The 26,180-nt window shown below is 33.6% G+C and overlaps 1 protein-coding gene across 1 annotated transcript in view; it reads left to right on the top strand.

The window, feature by feature from the left end:
• The window catches only part of LOC123523216 (uncharacterized), a 197,073-nt gene that overhangs the window by 37,163 nt on the left and 133,730 nt on the right, over positions 1–26,180 (top strand). The window contains 20 exon segments of the mRNA XM_053541968.1: positions 2,258–2,399; positions 5,471–5,704; positions 6,068–6,110; positions 6,810–6,952; positions 8,581–8,712; positions 9,700–9,948; positions 10,159–10,213; positions 10,849–11,012; positions 11,397–11,570; positions 11,700–11,912; positions 12,176–12,218; positions 12,509–12,666; positions 13,506–13,688; positions 18,714–18,887; positions 19,767–19,976; positions 20,961–21,137; positions 21,551–21,803; positions 22,760–22,914; positions 23,244–23,408; positions 25,471–25,629. Coding sequence (XP_053397943.1) covers positions 2,258–2,399; positions 5,471–5,704; positions 6,068–6,110; positions 6,810–6,952; positions 8,581–8,712; positions 9,700–9,948; positions 10,159–10,213; positions 10,849–11,012; positions 11,397–11,570; positions 11,700–11,912; positions 12,176–12,218; positions 12,509–12,666; positions 13,506–13,688; positions 18,714–18,887; positions 19,767–19,976; positions 20,961–21,137; positions 21,551–21,803; positions 22,760–22,914; positions 23,244–23,408; positions 25,471–25,629 — 3,226 coding nt within the window.

The raw sequence follows: 26,180 nt of genomic DNA, 5'->3' as shown, positions 1-26,180 counted from the left end.
TAATGTTCCTTCCAATTTTATATATCAACATAAACGTATTCTTCATTGTATTTTTATAAGTCATAAACACCCAAAACATACATAAGTAATCTAAGAGTTTAAATAAAATTCAACCTGAGGAACGTTAAAAGATTAAAAAAATTACCATTATGTTATGACATTAAGGTGCGGAACATTATATAAACTAACAATAACTTTAAACGGCCTCCTTTGCTAAGTGGTTATAGCCACTGACTAAGTATCACTTGCCCCTCACCGATGTAGGTCTTATCCTCATTTTGGGCGTATAATTCTTCATATGAAGAAACCATACAGCCGGCTTACAGAAGGTCGATGGTTCTACTCAGGTGTCCGCTAGTGAAGAAACAATCCGCGGAGTGGAACCTTGTTTCCACTACCATCAAACTTGGAAACTTGCTATATGAACTATTTTTGTTTCGGTGCGGCGTTAGAACGCAACAATAAAATGAATTTATAGAAGTTAAAGCAAACAAACATTGCCAAGTTTGTAATTATAATTGTTGTAAGTATGAAATATAAATTATTTTTAAATTAAAGTTTGTAAGCATATTATCCATTTAACAAGTTAAGAACATTCAAACTAAAATATGTCTTACTGTCATAACTTTATGTATTACTAGTATGAAAACAATTATTTTGACAAATAAGTGCAAAACAAAACATATACAGCTTTTTTTCAAGTAATAATTTATCAGTTATATGAATAAAAAGCTTGAGATATGAAAGACAAGGTTTTTTTTTCTATCAAATTTCCAGTTACATCGGCGAGTGATTTTCTAAAATTATGACCTTGTATACTGGAACCATACTGGGAAAGTGACAAACCCCTATCGTCCGAATGGAGATCGAATTTCCGTAGCCCCTTAAAGGTCTTAAAGAGCTTGCACAAACCCAGAATACGTGTAGTTTTATGCTAGAAATATTTTATTGCAGAGCTGTGTTTCGGCAAGGTTATCATGCGAATCAGTCATACTGCCACATTGATGATGTAAATTCTATAATAAAGAACAATGCATTCATAGTGATAAAGCATATACAATAATAACGTTATCAAAATGCATATATAATTTAAAAGATAATATAGAACAAACATCCTCAAGCACTTTTTGGCTATTTCTCTTTTCTATGGTGATTTAACACTAAACTTTCATATGCTCGACAGAAAAGTTTAATTGATGTCCTACATTTCGCCCTTGTAGTTAGACATATAATACACTGGGTTCAGATAAGTCCTTGAGCATATTTTGTGTTCTGGTACCTCAAACTGACTCATACTGTGCACTTTTTATACAACCGAGTTTATATTTGCTGTTTATACAATTTAGCCGTGCTATTTACGCTGTCTTGCTGAAGAGGTTGAATCTAGAGTAGACGTACGTTTTGCTAGCCGCAAGTGTGTTTAGATATCAAGATCCCTTGTTTGTGTCGTTTATTTAACAAAGATATTTTCCTTACTGTTTTATATGCTCATTTTGCTGGTTTAAAAAGTCACGGGGTTACATCTTGTTCTTGTTCTGACTTTATTAAGCTCTGTGATGCGTAAATGTCAGATTTAAACTTGTCGATTGATTACAAAGCACTTGTTACGTTATGCATCCCCATTACTTTGAAACAAATTCTTATCGCTGATGGTATGAATCGCGGCGTGTGGTTCTGGATACTCATAGCCGAAACAAATCCAAGTGCATAGGCTTTTATGACAAAAAAATCCCAACTCCCTGTGGTTGGAATCGAGTCGGTCAGGAGTTAGTCTAATGCTCTAACCACTGAGCCAAAGAGACGACTCCCTGACGCAGTTGTCAGAGATTTGCTGTAGATGTAGAGGGTATGCTTCAGCGACCGTAACAATGCACTTTCTGTACTAAGTGCTTCCAGGAAGTTTATTGTTATCTGTCAATTTATTTAGAAAGATCCAGCTGAAATTTTCCAAATTTTCATGACAGAATCTATATTATTCTAATTCTAGTTTTCTATGCATCCCTGAATTGCACCAGGCCTCGGAATATTGCAAAATTAATGTACATTATAATACAATCGTTTGCCACGACTTTTTATATCCAATCAGGCTTAGAAAACAAAATATTGAACACAGTTGTAAATGCTTTGCTGACATTCAGTTGATTAGCATAATATTTTCAGTAATGGAATATCTGTAAAGATTATATCATCTTTGTTTCAATGCAGGTGAAGTTTCTTAATTAAATGAAAGTAGTCATTTATTACTTTTTTATTGAAGGATCTTCTGCTAAATGGACCTCCTTGTCGAACTCCTGAGAATATGGATAAGGCCGACTTGATTGAATACCTCAATGATAGGCAATTACCTACTGATGGTTCAAAGGAAGAATTGAACAAGAGGTTCTGGAACAGTGAACTAAGTAATTCTTATTGCTTTAAAAGATCATTATATCTTGCATGAATAATCATGTGTGCAAGACTTAGTTTAAAATCAACAAAAACGAAGGTTATGTAAAAGATGATAAACCTAGGTTTCAAACCATTATTTCACATGTCAGAGGATAACGCCTAAATGCTTTGAATAATTCCATATAGTTTACCAGATTTTTGAGTCGGCTAAACGCTGTCAAGCGTTTGACGAGTCCTTGCTATCGCCCGATTTCTCATTCTTAAAAGGCCTCAAAACACAGCGAAGTGATGTAGTTCCACTAGATTGTCTCTAATTTCAAAGAGTTCATTGATCGAATGAAGTTCATTTATGTCAATCCTACTTGCTATGACCAATATACGATGTAATCTGTCATATTTATGACTTGTAATTGTGCAATACTCGAATAAAGCCACGTATTTTCTTCCGCGGTAACTCATTAAGCATAAACACGCATAACGATTCTGCGGGATTTGAAAATACATTTGCGCATATGATTATGGTGACGAATTTTATGCCCTTTTGTCACAAAATAGCAAATATGATGTTCACAAATTCAAATCAAAACTGCATATTAACTTATTAGCCAAATTATCCATTTGTTACCCTGTCCGTTTCAAAAAAAATAATCTTTAAAATCATTGCGCAAATAACAAATTTATTGCGCTGTGCATTTTATGAATTGCGCAGGCTTACCAAGCTTGCGTAACATCCGGCGAAAGACAAAATATAGTTCCCGAACATACTGCTAGTATTTTATTGAGTGGGTACCTCTGAAAGCATTGGAATGTCTCTTATCAAAGAGTTTACCACATCGATGAAATTAAATTATGACAGCTTCATTTAAAATGACCCGAATAAGATACGTGCAGTACGTTAATTCTTCCGCGAGACTTCGCAGATGAATCCTAACTACATTCTGGACACTTGTCGGCGAACACGCGTGACCTGTTTATAACAACGCTTCTACGACTTTGCGTGGGTTGAATTTTGCAGTCAGTAAACGGATAAATTATCGGAAGAAGAAGCTCTTACTGGTTTGTTTAGTTACTACTGATATTAAAAATGATTTCATTTCTCATTTTTCGAGAAATAAACAAATCGGCGAAACATTAAATTGTATTTTCTTGTAGTTTTTGAAATCGAAAGTAGATCGTCTATGTTTGGCTGCTTTGACGAAACGAAACAACTTTTTTATGAAAAGATTTAAATAAGAGGTAATTTAACCGTAAACTTCAATGTCAGATACTGCCAATTGCTGCTAAATGTCTTCGTATCATCACAATTTGTAAAACATATTGTTGAAACTGGAGAAAAGTGTAATCGTATCGGGATATAATATTTTGGGTAAATATCGAGCTGTGTTATGAAATTTTAACATTCAAGTAACATACATGATAGATATTATTGTAACAGAAATGATTCTAGAATTTATTTTTATAACACCTACATATAATCTATATCAGACTCATATTCTAGTCCTGAGGCATGATCTGAAAGTAAAAAGATGAAGTGACAGTCATACTTTGGATATTGTAATACTTGAAAGAATGTAGGTAATATTTAGAAATTGAAACATAAGATTTTCAGTTAAAATCGCACCAAAGGCTGTATCAAGGGTCTACATATTCAAAAAAAATTTTGTGGTAATACCCCAAACCCTACTTGCAGGAGGGGGTATCCTCCCACACCCTACCCCCATATTGCCACTTTACAGTTTCATACATTTGCCCTTTTACCACCTGCCGCAATGCCCGTTTCAAAATCTGACTGCAATTGAAAGCGGAAAGAAACACCCCTCCCCACACCCACCCTGCTGCCGACCACGTAAAAATGGCTCAAACATTTTTCTGCCCAGTCTGGGCCTGTCTTTCTACATGAATCAAAATGGATAATTGAAAGTGCATGGACTTCGGGATTACAGACATGGTTTTTAAGGGGTTAACAGGTCTGAAATAGAATAAATGATAGTTTTAACTAAAAAAGAACTGCATTTATTAATATCGGTTACACTATATATTGACACTCAGCAACATTTACATACATGTGTCTCTAAACGCAAAAGTACGTATACTTTAAATTGACATCACTTATAATATGATTGAACAACACCTAACATATGAGAAGGCTATCGCCAGGCCCATTATAATATCTGTAAAATATCAGTTCTTTCGTCCATCCGTTACAAGTTGTATGTGGCAATCCGCGCTGTAAAATTTTAATATATAAATTTTCATATTCAAATTTATCATGTGCGAATATATACCAGCCGATAGTTGCCTCTTTTGACAATGCCGGAGGCAAATGTTTACTGGAAAAATATATATAGTCATGGGCAGTATCTTAGTGTCAGCTGTCAAATTGTAGTTTGTACTTTCAACATTTTTATTTCTGCGAACCACTCTTCAATTTTAGAGAAATATATTAGGTTTAAATACTTGTATAATGTCAATCAAAGTTTTACTAGGCACCGACCGAATGTTCATTTCATTTATTGTAACAAAATCTCTCTTTAGCTGGGGAAAAAACTAAAAACAAACTGAAACTGGTAGACTATACTGTCAGTACATCAATCATTAGCCGACTCAGGCCCTTCAGGCCTTTGATTTTATACAATATAGTTATATTCTTTTCTCCTATATATCTAATTAAATTATATGTAGAGTTCGAAAGTTACAACTGTTAATAATGCTAGGATTATGCTGGTTTGACTTCTTTTTTAACAGTACTTTCTGATTTAATGTCATAGATCGTCTTTCATTTTGACGCTCTAACGTGAGAAGCTAATAAATGCTTATACAGAATGCATTTTTACGTCTTCGTGTATTTCAAATATTATTGAAAAGATAAAAAGATATTCTTCGACTGATACAAATACCTTTATTTATGATATATCATAGACTAAGACATTTTTTTACACAGATTATAGTTATACACAAGTTCCTGTTAACCCAAGAGTAAATCTTGAATTAAACACATGTTTCCAGTAACGAAAATTTAAGTCATTTATAATGACATTTGAGAATAATAGTAATACCTCTATATTCATGTTGTATCTTGCAGGTTGTAGTCTTAACGGAAAAGATATTCATCTTCCTGGAATTCAAGTCAACTTTTTACATTATTACATTTCTGAAAACTGTATGCGTATTGATGCATGTGCAGAACTACAAATTCCTGGACTCGATAAATCACGATCATTCTCAGCGTACGTCGAACTTGACCCATGCCGATATGTAATAACTGCAGCTTTTGAGGGAATGGACATTACAGTTATACTGTTTGAATATGATTGGGGTAAGCTTCAGTACATTCAAAATAAATGTATACCTATCAGAGTTTTCTTTGTTTTGTAGTTACAGCAGCCAAATCGTAAATTATTATAATTATTAACATCAACTTGTAATTATGTCAAAATATATATTTAAACATAAATGAACAATGTCTCACATAAGTAATTACATAATGTGCCTCTTAACTTACAGAACCATTTTACTCGTAAAAAAACAGAAAATATTTCTCATAAATGTTTCTCATACATTACTGGTCAATGTTTCTCATAAATTACTATGTCTCATCAATTACTGAACTATATCTGTTTCGTATCAACAACTAAACATTGTGTCTTATAAATAACTATTTTCAATTGTATTATTTCAGGTAAAGATGAGATCATTGAGCTTGCATCGGATTTCAAAATAACGTGTGTAGCGTTTCTGTCTATTGTAAAGAATGTTTATGTTTTAAATAACTAACGGCACTGGCCTCCAGATCGTTCGAAAAAAAAGGAGTTCTTTTATAAATCTGGAAATTTATGTTGTATTTTATAAGAATGCTTAGAAACTTAATTACTGTTACGGAAGCACACGAGAATTAGTTTTTTTACTACTGTTTACGATAAAAATTGAAAAGCGTTTGTAACGCTTTACTCGAGATAAACTGCCTCGATTATAAATATCTGTATTTAACGCGCATCTAACACTAAATCCTCCATGGCGTTATCGGTAACGACAGCCGAAAGCTTCTGTATTGTCGCGGCGGTCCGGGTTCGATTCCCAGCTTGGTCATCTTTTTTTCTTGATTTTGCATTTTAAAAGTAGTTAAGAAGCAAAATATCATATTCTAATGTTCATAATGTAGCCAAACTTCTATTTTAAAGAAATATCATTTTTTAGTCAAAAGCTTTAAAATATTACAGGTGTAAACAGGTAAAAGTAGATATCTTAATAAAATGTTATCATTTTGTTTTTCACTGCCGTTTATTACGAATACAAGTAAGTAGAATAATGTATATAAAATGTCATTTGATAAGTTAATTATAAATGCCTGAAAAGATTTACACGTTTTATCAATTCCCCTGGTAAAAATGAATATCACACTATAAGAATGGAAAATGTTCCAGGTTTAATATTGGGAAAGATGACGTGCAGAAAATTTTCAAAATTGGTCTAGGAGTCAAACTTGGTGCTGTAGACATTGATATAAAATTACTGGAAGGCTTTGAAGTTCCTATTCCTGTCTGCAATGGCAATTTTTCACTGCAAGGTAAGTCAGCGGTTTAAACAGTTTTAACAACAAGATATAGCTTATTTAATAATAAGATTTAGCTTTTATGACTATGAGAAAGTCCTCAATCATGTAGACCGAGTTCAGAACTAAAGTTCTGTTCATCTAACATCCTTATCATACAATTTAATGCACATTGTTGACGTTGTAATACTATAATTTGAACTATTGAAGGTGCTTAAACATAATCATGGCATACATACCTTCATTATTAGACATAGATGAAAAACAAAAACAAATAATGACTACATTCAACAAATATTCTAATATGACTAACAATGGTTAATCATCAAAACGATATAATGTTGACGTCACGTCGACGCGATATTTAGCGCCATGTACACATCTAGAAATAGCGCTTTCAAATTTGATCAAATGTTTTACTTAATAGCATGTTTAAAACGAAATGTCACATTGAACAACTGTCTTGGTCAATTTACACATATATTAAGTTGGTTATCGCTCTGCAGGATAATTTGTCATCTTTTACGCCGAACTGAACTCTTTCGCAAGTCGTATTACCATGTCCGGTCCTGGCGTGCATAAACAAAGGAGCGTGACGACCTAACAGTTGGCGCCATACATGCACGAAGAACAGTTCTGTCATATTTGATCGAAATTTTACAATAAAATTATAACCGCCCATCGTGTATAAATAGTGTTAAAGCACCGTATTGCTATAAATTATTTTTTAAATACACAATAACATGTTTTCAACAAACTTATCAATGCCAGTGCCAAATGAAAAAAAAATGAAAGGGATTCTGGTATTAGAAATTATTAGAAATAAAATATGTAAGAAGATCTCTAGGAAGCATAGAACGCAACAAAGTAAAATTATATCAAAGTTTAAATCGGTTTATCATTGAATTCCAAGGCGATGCCGCACAGTGTTCATTTATTTGTTCATTTTGTCATCGTGTGTTAGTGTGTGAAAGAAAATGTACATTGGTCGTATGCACGCCAACGTGCGATTTTGGAACATAACATTTCCTGTTTGGTATTTATTCTTGCTTTTTTATGAGTCTATTCATGAGAGGTAATGAAATGCGTAACGTCCCTCGCGTCCCCTAGCTTAAACAGAATTATTTGTTGTAAAAATTGAATGGACTACATGATCCAAAAGGACAACATGATTCCGAAGGAGACCAACATCAGGCAGACATTTTACAGTCGCTACAAGACATATAAAGACTGCTGAAAGTTATTACAACCTTGTCTTAAAGGCGGTGCATAGTTGTAGCCGAAGTGTGTTGAATACGCAACCGCGATCAGCTCTGATGTGCAATTATTTCAACTTGAAAATGATACCAAAAAGATATTGATAGCCCAGATACATTGTTTCTTCATGTGAAGAAGTACTCTTTGGCGTGTTCCGATAAGCCAATGTTGAACAACCAGTTTTGATATCATTGTTTTGTTTTATAGTTACACGAACTGATGTAGGTCATATGTAAACTTTCGACAAAGACCCGATGGGCATTATCAAACTTTCCACTCGGATCATTTGCGCTTTAACATATTTTGAGCAATACTGAAGCTTTGAGCAATTGCTCTCCTTTATTTGTAACAGTTTGTATGTTTAACATACAGCTGGATATTTGTAGGAAGCCTTCCGAGTATAGCAGACGCGCTTGGCGGAGAAATAAACAGAGAAGTGTTTGATCTTCTGTTAAAACAGCTTGGAATCGACGAAATCATTAGAGAAGGGTCTTGTACATTACCTCCGCCTCCTACAGGTATTGAAAGTCTTATTATAGTAGTTGCAAACTAAATACATTTAAGATGATATTAAATGGATACTGTTAACAATCGTCAGTACACAACGTGCTAAGTGTGTGCTATTATGATCACTAACTGTCCGTCGTCAGTCCATACGTCGCTCGTTCGTCCGTCCGTCCGAATGTAATAATCTTTTACAAATGCCATTTCCTCTGAAACCATTACTAGGATATTGATGAAAAGTGCTCGGATATTACTATGGTTGTCATCGTTCGAAGTTTTACAAACTGTTTCATTTTCTTGTCAGCGCTATAATGAAAAATCTTCAAACGACTTTATTCATTTTCATTTTTATGAGTTTGAAATAAGTTCATACAAAGATGCCTTGGGTCATCTTCTACCAAGATTATTCAAAATATTTCGAGTCGTCAAAAATTTGGCTGCCAATGGCGTTTTTCACCGCTTACTATTGCCTGGTTAGGTGAAATCCTAAACAGAACATCATATGTGCAACTTCACTTGCTATAATAACAATTTTCTAACTTTTTTGTCGAGCCCGCTAGCGGTACGCTCGACATAATTGTTACAGTGGCGGTTTGGTGTATGTTCGTGCGTGCGTGCTTTCGTGCGTTTGTCCGGGCTGTGACTTATCCATGGATCAAGGGATTTTGTAGTAAATAAAAGACATTTTCTTACTGCAAAATTTTATCAAATTATGATGCTATGGTACTACTACTTATATTAAACACCAAATACAACATGCTCTCATTAGCTTGACGTACATTAGCAATGAATTTCAGACAAAAAATAGACGTAATTTTCAAGTATACCTATGTGGCTGCAACAAGAGAAACAGTGGTGTTCAGTAATCTGTTCGTCATTAAGAGCCTAAACCAGATGCCTAATCAGTTCTAGTTCCCTCAGTATTGTTAGGCATGATATTTGAACCTACGCTTTTAAAATTTATTTCTATTCAAGTAAGACTAATTTAATTCTCGTTTCAGGTTGCCCTCCCTCAATGGATATTTCGAATATGATACCTCCATTTATGAAGGATTTTCTTCGTTGCGAGCTAGCTGACAATTGTTTCGGCATTTCATGCTGAGTAGAAATTGGCTTTACAATACCGTTGTCGTCTGTGGAAGTAGAAATATCATTTCCGGTTTGGTTTAAAATGGACCCCTGTGATTTCCATGTAGACACTGGAATAAGTGCACTGCAATTTGAAGAACAGCTTCTCAAATATGAGTGGGGTAATCAGTACTTCTAGAATGAAATATTGCTAAAGTCGAAAAATAAATGTAACTGAAACGAATGTCAGTATTCTTTAATATGGCTGGTACGTCTTTTGAATAAGAAGTGAATGGGAGGTACCAGATGGGTCTACTTGAATTAATGTAAGCAATTGTTAGAAAGATAACGGAAATGTCATCATATATATATAAGACTTATCTTTTTTTCAGGGAAAGAATCTTCAGTGTCGATTGGTTCAGGCAAAGAAGCGCCCATAAAAATTATGTAAATATGTATATATGAAATGTTAAAGTAAAATTTCATTATAGATTTAGTTTTGTTGACACCAATAAACACCAGTCGTTGTTATATATGTACCATGTCTATAACCATTACAAATGAATAAACAATATGTAGCTCTATTGACTAAAGAACATTATTTTAGTTTTGATATGCTGAGTACGTTTTGTTATTTGAAGGTAAAGAAATGTCGATTTCAAGGACTTGTAGAGTTATACATTAAATACAGTCCAGAATTGTCCTCATTTATAACCACATCTATGTGATATTAAAGAGATTAACCCGTGCATTTTAAGCGACAAATAACATCTCTTAAACATTCATAAAAAGTGAGTCACTGAAAGTGACTAGTGGCACAAACTTATTGACATATGTTTTTCGCAAGATGTTCTGATAAATAACCAAAAATATTGTACAGGAGGTAGAAATTCGTTGCAATACTTTTGAATAATGCAGACAAATTGCATCTGGCTTGTACTTTTTCCAAATTCAAAACACGCAAAGAACACTTAGTACGGTCTCCACACAGTGGTATTGTACAAATTCTAAGTTTAAAAGAAATTGTACTTTAATGTCATGTCAGCTTATTGTCTTTGCTAATTATCACTTGCTTTCGTCAGTTATGCAATAGACAACTATGAGGATGGATTTATCATAGACCTCCGTGTAGAGATATGCTTACCGATGGCTGGTAAAAAGTTCTGCATTCCTGAGGATGGCCTTTCATTGTTAAACGGAGAAAAGATTCCCGCATGCAGTCTAACTGCTCGGACAAATCTAACAGGTTATTTCCTATGTGTCCTATTTTCCTGTGTCAGCAAACGAACATTTGCCAAAAATAGTTTTCTAAAGCGTTTAAGAGTATTTGTACCAACTGAGCATTGTGCTGCGGAAGGTTGCGTTATGTAATAGGAATGTTATAAAGAATGGCCATTGTCTTTTGATATGGGCATTCCATGAGTCATGTTACATGTTATGTAGCAAAACGAAGTAATGTATTTTATTAAGACATAAGGAATTAAAAATTTTCAGGCGTTTTGGTTTCCATTTTAATGGCATTTTTGTTTCTCAAAAACTGTATGAAATAGGTTTGTTTAATTAAGATATATTCCATTTAATACAAATGGCCTGATTAGTATCGATAAATTTGTTTCCTTTCCCTTTATAGACTTTTCATTTAAAGAATGGATGGAATCGAAAGGAGAAAATGTGGGTGAAGAACTTTCTAATGCTGGCAGAGACGCACTCATAGATATTCTTGGTTTGAATGACCTTCTTCTGTCTCCACCATGCGACCGAAAAAGAAGTCCTTATAGTCCTTCAGTGAGCGGATGGCATAACAGTAAGAGTCGTCGGTATTTTGCAAAATTGTATTTTTGTAGTTTATAATTTATAATACAAAGATCATTTTAAAAGCAAAATTAGTATTCTGATATTCGTTTTAATGATTCGTGGAACGCCTTTCTTTCAGTGTGCCCACTAAGTTTCGTAAATCCTCCTACGTTGCCAAGCATTGTGTCCTGCAGTGTACCAGATTACTGTACCGGCATAAACTGTTGTCTGGATCTAGGAAAAATTGGACTTTCAATCAAAGCCTACATTGATGTCAATATGTGCAACTACATTATATCTGGCGGAATAGAAACACAGACATTCAAGTTTTCACTGTTTAGTTATGAGTGGGGTATGTAAACGTAGTTACAACATGAAGTATACCACTTTCTTTTATGTTTAAAAACAACATAAAGAGTGAACTGTACACTATCATTTTCAGTATATCAAATTTGAGATGCTTATTTTTTGACAATTGGTAATGTTTCTACTGTCCTGCTTTTACCACAAAGTAAAATCTAAATCATAACTTCGGATATTGGTATATAGTTTAGAAACAGGTATTTTTCACTTTTGTACTTATGAACTCTGTTTGTGTTGATTTTTTACTTTCAGGTAAAACAGAAACGTTTTCTGTCGAAGACTTCTTTCGGATAAGGTAAGTGTATAACGAAACAATAACAGGATGACATTGTCAAGCAAACATATAGCACTGAATACACAGGTCTAGTACGACATCATACGTAGAGAAAAGCAGTTGTATTTCTTGGTCGTGTCAAAAAGCACAAGCATAGTAGAAAGCTGTATAGGCAAGCAGTGCAAAGTAGCTTAAATATGCATTTAATTGATATTTTCATGAAATGGAAAGCAAATATCAATATGTATGTTTTCCAAGTTGAAGAAAGGGCTTTACTCTTAAACACTGCATGGTAATTGTTTACCCCATAGGTACACCATAAAGAAGCCCAATAATAAAAAGGTTTTTATCATCACTTTGGAACTAGCCGTGTGCCTAGAAAAAGATGGAAGTTGTATGTTTGAAACAAAGCTATTAGATGGTACAAAGGTTCCACAACTTGGATGTGATATGTCCTTTGATTTTTCAAGTAAGAAAATGACCTTTGAAAAATGTTAGATTAAAAGAATGAAAACAGTACTGGCTGAAATAAAGGCATTTTAAGGCAAAAGCAAAAGTTGCAATGTGTTGACCGAAAACATCATAACCAAATATGCAAATTCATCGAATTAGATCATGTATACATATGTAATAAATTTTAACTAGAATTGACTTCAGAGGTATTAAAACTTTGTATTTTGTCTGGTCTCCGGATTGTTTATGATTAATTTCTAAGTAAGTATTTTCTTATCTTCTGCCTATGGGGGCAGATGAATATAGCTTAAGCGTTGTCCGCCGGTCGCCAAGGTCATCCTTGCATCCAGAGCAACAGCTTAGACATGTATGGATTGTTTTAATGAAACATAGTAGAAATATTAACTGATGTAGGGATAGGCAACTCTAAGCTTTAGTTTGATTGCCTGAAGAAGACAAGAGTTAATAATTAAGTTATAAATGAGTAAATGCGTGCAGCCTAGTTAGACAGACCTCATGGAGAAAAAAATTCAGTTACATTTCAGATTGGTTTGGTCAAATCTTTGATAGTATTTCTAAAATACGGTAAATCTTCAGGGTCTTTGCTACATATATGTTCAAAATATAAAATGATTATATTCTTTGATTTCGTTTCAGAAGTAATTTACTTTTATCTTTATATCTCAGCTGATTCTGCGAAATTCTTTTAGCGAGCAACAAGACATTTGGTTCAAACTGACACCCATTTTGATTTGCTTTGATAGACAATGAATGCTTTTCATGGGTGAAACTTTTATCTGATTCTGCGGAGGATACTAATTCACCGAAATTGTTTGTTTATTATTTTGCTGATAGATTTTTCTGTAACATCTTGGCTCGAAAACAACGGCTTAGGAAATCTCGGTCCATTAGATGATTTATGGGGAGATGCTGTACAATTCGTTGCAGAGGTTATTGGACTTGACAAGTACTTTTTGGAGGAGCAGTGTGACATTAATAAAGATCCGTTCAAAAATGCCACGTCAAGCTGGAATAATGGTAAAATTTGATATGAAATTTCACAGTTTACATTTGTACTGTTTTTATTTATTTTTAATTGTAACGCAGTCACCATTTTATTATCCAAAACATTCGCATCGGAACATAGGGTAGGTGGGAATAACGCATTACACATCTTTATATCAATAGTTTGAAAATATGTACAAAACCTGCAAGTATAATTTCCGGTATTAACATGTGTTATAAGTGAAAGGCTTTGTGTGCTACGTTACGTAAAATAAAATTTTATATTGACCAAGGTGTAAACTTTCGAAAAACAAATCGGGCCATGATTACATTTCGTCTAGCTATGAACCTACTCATACATGTTTTCAATGCCAGTATGTTACAAAGTACTTCCCTAGAAGATGTTAGATGTAAAATTGATAATACTTTCTAAATATTTCTAGAGTGTCCAAAACTAACGAAAGACCTACCAGATATACCAGGATCTTCTATATGTCATATTGCAACTTCGTGTACTGCAATAGACTGCTGTATCAATGTTGACTACCTAAGACGTTCCTTACACGTATCCTTCAGTATTGACTTCTGCAACTTTACAATCAGAGGGAACTTGGAAAAAATGCACTTTAATTTTAACATTATTGATTTTAAATGGGGTATGGAACTTCTCTTCTTTTTTTCTTATTGTCTTAAAGGCATTTCGGCAATACTTTTACTTGTATTTTACTGTTACAAATCATTTCAAAAGTCAATGTAGAATGTGTTGGGTAATTATTGTGAATATGCTTCTGAAGCATTACAAATGTATTGTCTGTAATCTGTGTTCTACCGATAAGTCATCTACTTATACATGTGACTGTGTATATTTTAGGAGAGCCGTCAGAAGAAACAATTTTAAAGCTGATCAAGATCAGGTCAGTATAAAGTCTATTGTAATTCTGATTTTAGCCTACTGCTAACACGTACAATAAGACATTGATTGGTATACTCTAAAATATAGGAAATTATTCGATCATGATAATTTAGAAACATAGTCAGCTACTCGCAAATGGATTAAAACATAATTGTCACAAAAATTATTATTTTTTACACATTTTACATGAACTTTGATACGATACAATACAAACAGTTTCAAACGAGATTTAATCACGTTTATCCTCCTAATAACATTAATAATTGTCTTTTTGATGGGCAGTCAATACGGGTTGCCGATGGCGAACAAAGAGTCACCAATAAAATAAAGCCTTAAGGCAGAATTACATATACATAACACCTCCCCAACTGAAGAACCATAATGTACGAAAAAGAAACTGAATGCTTCAATATATCACATTTACATTTATAACAAACTGTTATCCTAAATAACATTCTTTTTTATATATAAAGGACTTTGTTCAAATCTTGGATAGGGCATCTGGTATAAAGTTATCTTTGCCCTCGATATACGGAATATCAAAGTTATACTCTTGTAGTAAAATACTTCATCCATCTCAACAATCTCTGATTTTTATTTTTAATTTTGTAAAAGAAAGTGAGAGGATAATGGTCATTGAAAACAACAAAAGGGTTCATGGCCGCATTTAATATACTTAAAAGTGCTGAATTGCCAAAATAAGAGCTAGGCCCTCTTTTTCAATAGTAGAGTAATTTATCTAATGTTTATTAAACGTCTTCGAGAAATAACAGACAGAACGATTAATTCCAAATTTGTTTTCTTGTAGCAATATCCCACCAGCACCAATATCACTAGCATTTACTGCTAACTTAAATGGATTTCAAAATTGGATGCCAAAAGAACTGGTTCACTCTTGAGGAAGACCTTCAATTTTCAAATGATTTTGACATTCGAGATTCCATATAAATTTAGAGTTTTGAGTTAGTAAACTTGTTAAGTGTTCAGCAATTGAAGAAAATTGAAGAAAGGTGTGACGACATTTTCTGTAATATCCAGCCATGCCGTGGAAACAAATAAGTTGTCTTTTATTGGTTTGAACTGGGAAATCAGAGATTGATTCGAACTTAGCATCATATGGTTTTACTTTATTTTGTTCCACAACATAATCTAAGAAATTAACGCAATCTCTACAAAATTCACTCTTAACTTATTTGTAAAGTTTGCTTCACTGACTCATTTGAAGAAATCCTTCATGGACTGCAGATGACTTTACCAAGTGTCATGGTATATGATGACATCATCAATGTATCGTATCCATCACAAATCCAGAAATGATAGAATTTACAAGGCGTTGAAATGTTGCTGGTAAAGTTTCATTTTAAATGGCATGAATTTGTATTGGAATAATACTTCAGGTGTAACCATTGCTTAAACTTGTCTTGCATTATCTGTCCGAGAAACTTGCCAAACCTTTAACAAGTCAAATTTCATTACAAAGTGTGCATGTCCAGTTATATCAATACAACTGTCAACTCTAGGTATTGGAAATGAATCAGTGTTTGTGACGTTGTTAACTTACCTGTATTCTGTACACAATCGGTAAGATATGTCAGGATTTGGAACAAGAATACATGGAGAACACAACTTCAGTTACTGTTGCTCGGTGCAATGAAATCATTATTCAACAGATATATTATTTCTTCTTTTAAGTATTTTTGTTTTGTAGGGTTCGTTCTGTATGGGTGTTGTTTAATTAAAGTAGAATCTACTAGTTCAGTGTCATCAAAAAATTGATTAGTTCTAGTAGGTACACCCGGAAACAAATGTTCATATTCATTGATAAGTTGTCTCAGCTGCTCTCTTCATTGAAGTTCCAAATTGGAAAGTGTTTCATCCAGTTGTTGTAGAACTCTGAAGTGTTATTTGACCATTTACAGTATTGTTATCATATTCAGTATAACATTCGCCTGAAGTTTCAATTGTCTCACTAACAGGTAAACTAACACTAACAGGTAATAGGAAAGAGCTGTTTCTATCAATGTATTATTTTAACATATTTATTTATATGACATAACTGTTCTGCTCTCGCCTCCCAGGAGTGTTAATAATGTAATCCAGATACTTGACTTTTTTCAGTAAAATTACCATAATATATAGCTTGTATTAGTTTTCCAGGGATAGGTATAATTGCCAAAACTCTATCGCCCGGTTTTAAGCTTCTTTCTTCGGCACATTGATCATATATTGATTTCATTTTATTTTGAACATATTTCAAATTTAAACGTGCTAACCCGCAAGCTTTTGTCAACTAAGTTCTAAAGTCAGAAACATATTTTAGCAAAGTTAAAGAACCGTCATCTTCTGAAAGAAAACTCTCTTCATGTAACTTTAAAGGTTCACGGACAGTGTGATCAACACTAATTTAAATGAACTGAAGCCAAGTGATTCTTGTACAGCATCTCTGACCAACAAATAGCAATAAATAAATACCTTCATCCCAATCCTTCACTGTATCAAAACGGTATGTTCCAGTCTTATTTTTCAATGTTTGATGAAATTTTTCTTAGGCACCTTGACCTTCTGGATGATCGGCTGAAGATTTGCATGTTCTATGCATATGTTATGTAATACTTGCTGAAATATGTTTGACTTAAATTAAAACCTTGGTCAGATTGTACAGATTATGAAAGACTAATAAATATGAAAAATTTAGTTAAGGCCTCAACAATAGAATTTGTCCTGAATATTTCTAACTGCAATAGCTTCAGAAAATCTTGTTGAAGCTCACATAATTGTCAAAAGATACTGGTTCATTGATTTAGTTTTAGGCAACAGGGGATAAAGACAGTCTATTATCATTTTACTAAATGGTTCATCAAGTACGGGTATTGGTTGATGATGTACCTTGGGTATTTTCTGATTAGGTTTACCTTCCATTTGGCATGTCTGACAGGACCTACAAATTGGGACACATCAGATTTGAAATAAGGCGAATAAAAATCATTTAAGTTTTTGTGGTATGTTTTATTTACACCACTCTAACCTGACATGGGCGTTTCATGAGCCAGGGTTAGATTTTCCCGACGATATGTTTTTGGGACCGCAATCTTATAATTTTCTGTCCATTTATCATCAGCAGGGACATCTGGTGGCCACCATTTTCTCATAAAAATCCATGCTTAACAAAATTGCAGACAATGACCTGCGAAGCCTATTCTTTACTAACAGCCTTTTGAATCAATGATGCAATTTCAGGATCATTGTTTTGTTCCTGAATGACCTACGACCTTGACAGCGATTTATGACCTTGGCCATTGTCAGAGTCTGTTAGTTGATCAGACAGATTTGAAGACACAGAGTTATCTGTCTCAGAATTAAATAAAATGAACATGTTTAAATGGTAAGTCAGGTCTAACATCCACTGTCACAGGGTCAGTAACTAAATCCTAGGTTAAATCAGTATTACGGAGGGGTAGAGAAACAGCACTCAGTGCTCAGATGATCTAAATATGGGATTGTTAACGGCGTCTATGTGTACGGGACATTTTATATCCCTTTACATAAAAAGATGATGTAAGCCTTTTTATAAAATAGGAATGTATTTTATTATCATCAGATCCGATATAGGCAGTATTATTTGACAAAATGTTAAGAAATGTTTTAGTTTGCTCAAGGAAAATAAGGAAATGGCATATGTTTTAGCCGATATGTATATAAAAGAACATTCACGGATACACATTATTATTCTGAAGGTACACGATAGACAAGACTGAGAAGAATTTTGTCGTAGACCTCTCTGTTGCAGTCTGTATGGATTCTAAAGCACCGTGCCAATTTACAACGGATATTTTCAAGAATACAATGATTCCTATTCCAGTATGCAACCTTGATGCAGGGTTAAGATTAGGAAGTATGCTTTTGTTGATTTCTACATCATGTTTAGTTAGTTCATTGTTACTAAAATTTCAGCTTTTTTGCGTTTTCGTTAGATAAAATAAACTAGTTTACAATTCATTTAAAAGCTCTTTGATTTTTGTTTCAGATACTGTAACATTTGGATAAGTACCATTTGTAAGCATGGGTTATTAACAGGCATGCTATAAGCACTGTAGTCGAATAATAAAATTCGTATAATGTTTGTACGAAAAGCGTTTGTTTTTCAGATTTTTCTCTAAGTAACTGGTTGAAAGAAATCGGTCATACACTAGATGACAACTTGCCATCGGCAGTAATTGCACTGCTTCTTAGTAAGCTAAACATTGATAAATTCCAGCTAAAGCCACCATGTTCTGCTACCGATACGACTTATACAAATGCAGTCAATGGGTGGAATTCAGGTGAGACATAACTGACGTGTTAAAATAGATTTCCTTGTTAACGAGTCTGAAAATTCCAGCAATATTTTGCCGACATGCTGGATAAAGACTACGTCATACACTGCAAGCTTGTCTTTGTAGAATCGACTAGGGGCTTCGGATTAAATAATATAAAACATGAAAATGTTGGAAGTTTTATTGTATCTTCTTTATTTGGTGAAATCTTGTCATTTTTTAAGCTGGACCGTCAACTTACTGTTCTTACAGTTCGTATACCCTTATAGAACATTATTTCATGTACTAGTAAATCAAAGTTTGTCCGGTAGATTTATTATTCGTCCTCGCATTAAGTTTTGCGATATTTCGATTGATTTTGTAAAAAAAGGGAATATACCATTAACGTCTCTAACACTCGCTACAGACACCCAGTGCCGACTAATTGAAAAATAAAACTTTCAAACTAGTAAAGAAAATACCGCGTTGCTGTCATTTTAACGCATGTTCCTACAACATGTACCGTTTTCGAGACTCTTAAGAATGTCCGTCTGTCAGCCTGTCTATCCACCCGTCCATATTTAGCTTGTCCATATTTATTCTTCAAAACAACTGGCTTGATTTTTCAATGACTCTACGTAATGAATTATGATTTCATAGTTATGGCCTCTCTAAAAATTGTTGAAATCTGCCAAGCTAAATATCAAGCACACACGACCATATGCTTTTGCAGGACTTTAAGTATATTCACAAGTTTTCAAATATCAGGGTTTAATCACATTATACATTGTAAAATCATTTAGATCTGAACGTGTGGACTACATTAACATAATTATGATATCTACAATTGTTTAGTATTGACAAAGAAAGGACTGACAGATTGTTATTTTACTATTTTCTTCTCAGACTGTAACGCTTCCATATCATTACCTAAACTACCAGAGGAAATAGTTTGCTACATGACGGATTACTGTACAGGCATAGACTGTTGCATATATGTAGGCATATTGAGAACCACGATTCATGTTTCATTCCTACTGGACATGTGCAAATATAAACTTACTATGGGCATTGAACGTTTAGAAGAGGAAATTCTTCTGTTAGACTACAAATGGGGTTAGTAAAGATTATTGTATACTTACTGAATGTCTACATTGATCTTAGTAACAGAACAGATAGTTATTACTGTAACATAAAATAAGTTGCATTCCATAGGTTTTAATTGTTTGAACATGTAACTAGTAGACATAAACTATTTATAGATAAATAACCTTCAAATGACCATTGTTAATTTATACTACTAGTGGTATAAGCGTATTTTGATAAAATTTGATGTCTGATAATAAACAAATAAACATTTTGAAACTGATAATTTTTTAAAAATTACAACATACGTGACATTACCTAGTCATTAAGGAGAACTTTATGTCCAATTTTCAGGTCAAGAAAGTCATTTCACTCTGGGAGGATTTTTTCGCATAGAGTTAGTAGTATTCCGTTACTTAATTATTTAGTTTTCAAGTTATTTGATATTAATGTTGTCAATTAAATGGGTTCTACATAACTAAATAATACAGTATTTTAACGGAGGTCAACATTTTGATCTTTGCATTGGTGAAAATATAACGAGTCTGGTTCTAAATGCACAGTATTATAATACACCGCGGAGCACTAATGTTTCTGCTTTTGTTCCAGATATAAAATCGACGATCTGCAAAGCATAAAAACATTTATTGCTAATGTAAAACTGAAAATATGTTTTGAACAAAACACCTGCCTTTTTGAAGTGGAAATTTTAAAAAACGCTTATGTTACTAAACCACTTTGTGACTGGAACGTTGGACTAACGATACCCGGTAAGAATAATTCATTTACAGGTTATCTTTGTTTTAAGAGAAATTCTTTATGATAGATAAATAAAAAAGAAATATTAATGTAGAAAATATAGTGTTATAAATAGAATATTTCGGGGTTTTGTTTACGTATTGTTAATGCGCTAAACCACTTTGCAAACGATCGTTAATGAGTGACACATTTTTCAGTCTTAGTTCGTTCGAAGTAAGCATTTTTTTCGATCTTAAATTGACTCTGCCTTTTCAGACTTTTCCCTTACTAACTGGATGGACAACTTAGGCTATGAATTAGATGGTGACACATTAAAGGACTTTATGATTGAGAAATTGTTCGATGCACTGGGTATTGCTAAGTATCTAGAAGTAACTGAGTGCAACCGGGAACTGTATCCTTACATTAATGCTACAGATGGCTGGACGACAGGTGAATTATGTGTCTTTATTATCTGGATGCTAAGTGAAGAAACTCTTTTAAACATTCGAAGTTACATTGGTATTATCTTTCACGCCAAAGGAAATATTCAATTGAACTAAAACAGAAAAGAGGTGTTAAAGATCTAACATATGCCAAACTACTTGTAACATTTTGAATCCCCATGCCAAAGAATTAAAGATATACAGTACAACCTCTCCAGAGCGGCCCTCTCTCAAACAAAAACCTCTCTGTAATAACATCATTAAAATTGCCGTAAGCTGAAATATACTATCAAATGTACCTCTCCAGAACAACAACAGATAATATTTGTATTTCCCAAAGGGTGTTGCTCTACAGAGGTTGCACTGTAACAAACTTAAATGCTATTGCAACATTTCTGAGAACTTATAATTTTATTTTAGAATGTCCAAAATCCGCAAAGAGTGGAGCCCTCCCAGATTTTATAACATGTCATGTACCGTCATACTGCACAGGTGTTGATTGCTGTGTGACTGTAGGCTTGGTCAAACGCTCATTTAAGGTATACCTGCATCTGGATGCATGTAACTATGTATTCACCGTTGGAATTGAAAAATTTGGACTAAACATATCGCTTCTGGATTACGTATGGGGAAGAACAGAAGAATTTTCACTGTCAGGGGCATTACGGATCAGGTAAGAATTACGTATTTTGACCATCACAGACATGTTAACATAAAGCAACTCATAAACAACAACGTATAATAGAATTTTCAAACAAATAACTAGTTTGTATTCTGTTGGACACTTTTGTAATGGATTCTAAAGTGGCTTAGTTTTGGTAAATCCGCTACGTAACCATTGTTACATCTTAAAGAAGATACATACTACATTGTGTTACTTGTAGACAAAACATTTTTGACCGATGTATTAACGCCTGACGTCTTCGATAATCTTTCACAACTGATATACATATATATTAAGATTGTATTGGAAAAGTGAATGTTTCCTTCCTTCTCTTCTAGAAAAAGGCCTCTTGCTAAGGTTAGTTTTAGTAAGGAATATACAGGGCCATGTCTAGCTTGAAAGCTAGAAATATGACACACTGGCGTGATCATAACACGTGTATATCGCTGTAGTCAGCATTATTTCCTCGTAAGTTGGAAAAATCTGTTTGTGCAAGAACTGTGCCATTTGAGAAATAAATGTCATTTGTAACTTTAAGTAACAATTTTTAGTCAGTCTTTTTTTCCTTAGGCTTTGAGGCCACAGTTATTTCGAAACAATTAATGTATGTATGATTGGCAGCCTATCATAGATTATAAAACACTGGTTAGAGAACTTTAAATAGGCAGAGGCTTTTATAACATTTTTAACTGGTTTGCTTTTGTATATTAAGATGCCATTATAATCACAAGTAATAATATTAATAACTCTGATATTTTTATCGTGAAGTGTAAAATTATTTAATATGAGGAAACCATAAAACTGATTTCCGGAATATCATTGGCACGACCAAATAGCCCTCATATGTCTAAACTAATGACCTGAGGAACACCTCCAGTCTTCCTATATTACCAAAATGTGTAAAGACTCCATATTAACTTATAATAAACCCAACGAAGAAATTGAACATTTGATATTGGTTTCAGATATTCTGTTATAAATTTGGATGCCGAAAAACAGTACGTTCTAAATTTGAAAATGTCCATATGTATAAAATCTGGTGACTGTGAAGAAAATCTTGTCATTTTTGAAGATGCAAGGCTGCCAAAATTCGGTTGTGAATGGAATACGTCATTATCAGGTAGAAGATATGATAATTTCAAAGGATCGTTGTATTGTTTGCTCTAGTCTGTCTCGCCCGAAAGGAGAATAATAGTTAAATAAGTTAGTTGTGACCTTAACATTTTCCTTCTCAATCGTCGTTTACAGATTATCGTACTTCATAGGCTGTCATAGTCCACTATGATTATTATTGGTCAGGAGTTTTCACATATCTATAATTCATACTATTTTTCGTGCTAGTTTAGCATTTGATAAGCAAACTGAAACTATTATAAAAATACAAATCCACGTTATATTTCATTACCCTACAGAATAACATTAATGCGCACGTTTTTATTTGTTTAACAGACTTTAGTCTAGAACAGTATTTAGAAAGTCTTGGAAGTCAGATAGGAAACATTGGGGATGATCTACCAGACATAATTGCTGATAAACTTCTTGAACAACTGGGTGTGGCCATGTATATGAATAGGACACAGTGCCAATTGTCAGCTGATAATAACCTAATAAACGGTAAAATGACTACGTAATTTATATTATTTTGATTAAAAGTTGATAAAAGCGCAGATCTAAAGAAAGACAATCCCACGGCATTATTAGTTTTGCTGCTTGGATTAAATGGACAAGTTTCTAGGTGTTTATTTCAATATATGTACCTACAAAACATAAAGCAACTTATGTATTAACAAAGTCAGACATGGAATAGATTGTAAGGTGTAGTAACTTACTGCGTGTCTAAAGCCGTAGACATTTGAGCTATACATTTTACAACATTTTTAGTGTATTAATTGTAAAACAATTGCAGAATTTCGAAGATTTTGCCTTTATTTACAATTATAGATAAATGTCTTTGTTTTGAAAAAAGTTTATGTAAACCAAAGGCATTCGCTTTTTTGAAGTAGAGATACGTTTCAAGAACATAACATGTATATTATCCACTAAAAATCTTGAATCATAAAAGAGAATAATTACACAATACAATACCTTGAGTTGTTGTTTTACAACCAAGGATTTCTAGCTATATTTTAGGGCAATAGCATACTACGTTAAATAAGGGCCATAATCATTCTTTTTAGAATGTCAAAGAATGGATATTGAACCGAAGGTACCTGAAATTATGACGTGTTCGATACCAGCCTATTGCACGGCAATTGAATGTTGTATTAGTGTTCCTTTGATCGGCAGAACACTTAGTATTGCGGTTGATCTGGACACCTGTGCATATCAACTAACACTGAAAGTGGAGAGGTTTTCAAAAGAAATAAGATTGTTCGATTACGAATGGGGAATTTGGCTAAAACTGGACATAAAAGGCGTATTTCAAATAGAGTTAGTAATCACCTTACAATACAATGTAGTTATTAATGGCATCAAGACGACGTATTTCTATGTAATTAATATATTCCGGGAAATACTATGTGCATTATTTACTAATATATGTAGGAACCCACTAACATGGACTGGTTTGCTGATATGTCGAAAGAATCATATTTACAGGTTTTGATTTATTAAACCTGGCATATCTTCACTAGTTAACGAGCTTAACTCAGACGGGCATTTATATATTTCTTTCATTCCGCTAACAAGTCGCAACAAACAGTTTAATCCTCCTAGTGTTTTTAGATGGTGTCCTTAATTTCACCTTGCTTTTTCTCCAGACAGCACCCTCCTCCCAAATATTTTCTCATACTGAAACCGACTTCGTCAAACTAATACATTAATTTTGTTATATTGTTGACTATGTCCGCCACGGATGGCTCAGTTTGCGGTGTGTTGCGTCGGATGCTTTTGATTTGCTCAAAGCTTCATGGTATTACACGTTAACATTACAATTTTGTTTTCTTACTACCTTTAGTTTTACGTTCTATTTATCCCGTCACACCTCTATGTACAGTTTTGCAAGAACACAATTAAACACTTTCAGGTATTTGATTGATGACCTAAAGTCAAGCAAACAATTTGTTATTTCTGCACGAGCCCGTGCTTGCTTTGATGGGAACAGATGTAGCTTGGATGTACCTATCGTCGATAATCTGTTGCTTCCCAAACCACTATGCAAGTTCAATGGAGTCTTCAAACTTCCTGGTAAAATATTGAATATTCTCATGCTATTTTGTAACAGTTTTATGTCTATTTTGTCTTTTACGCAATAGAGTGTAGTATATACAAAGGGGTTAAATTTTATTAAACGCAACGGAAAAGTAAATATCAGAATAATATTTATAATATAATAATATTAAGGATTCGGCTTATTTGTGACCCTCCGCTGAAATATATGAGGTCAATATGATAGGTTGGGTGTGGTGGGGCGATGCGAGGCGTTAGCTCAGTCCCCATATTTATCATACTGATCCACAAAAAAACCCCAATAATTGATTTGTTCAGTGACCAATTGGTTTTAACCTAACCTAACATGAAAATCTACTGACCTTCTACAGGAATATAGAGGTCACCATGTGACCACCTTTTAACCAATTGAAATATTAGAATATTGTTGTAATTAAACAATAATATGAATATATTCTCCGTTATGATGGATGTTTATTGACACACTTTTATAAACTAATGATTTTAGATTTTTCGTATGACAAATGGATTAAAGAAAATACAGACAACGTGACGGATGATCTGACTAATATTCTAAGATCAAGATTGTTCGAGGAACTAGGAATTACACCGTTTTTACTGAAAGACGAATGCAATGTAGAGTTACCTAATGTTGGATGGAAATCTGGTAAAATGAACTCTCCTTAATAATAGCGATACCTATATTTATGGCACCTGCCTTCATAAAATGTTGTAGATGTAAATTATTTTGTACTTATCTGGTAACTTATGCTTTCATATATATAATTTCATATGTGATAACAAATAATATAATGTTGAAAAAACACAAGTGATTTTGTTAGCATCATTCTGTGTTTTAATTTAATTTGATTTTAAACTAATACCCTAATTTATTTGTCTTTATTCAGACTGTCCCGTAAATATATCGCTTCCTGCACTGCCAGAGAACATGATGTGTCATTTGCTAAAGCACTGTACTGGATTCGCATGCTGTGTGAGCATTCCCTTGCTAAAAAGGTCATTTTCCTTCTATCTGGATCTAGACAGCTGCAACTTTGCACTCACAGCGGGCATCGAGAAACTTGAATATAACCAGTCACTCATAAACTACGAATTTGGTATACGACGGTTTCCTTTACGTTTTATTGAATTTGAAATGTAATTTGAATATTGATATAATTGTATACCACTTGAAAGATAAAGGTTAAGCCAAAGTAC

This window comes from Mercenaria mercenaria, chromosome 1 (assembly GCF_021730395.1).
Source record: "Mercenaria mercenaria strain notata chromosome 1, MADL_Memer_1, whole genome shotgun sequence".
Classification (NCBI taxonomy): Eukaryota; Metazoa; Mollusca; class Bivalvia; order Venerida; family Veneridae; genus Mercenaria; species Mercenaria mercenaria.
Note: the sequence above shows the minus strand (reverse complement) of the source record. Positions and strands in the feature narration are given on the sequence as shown.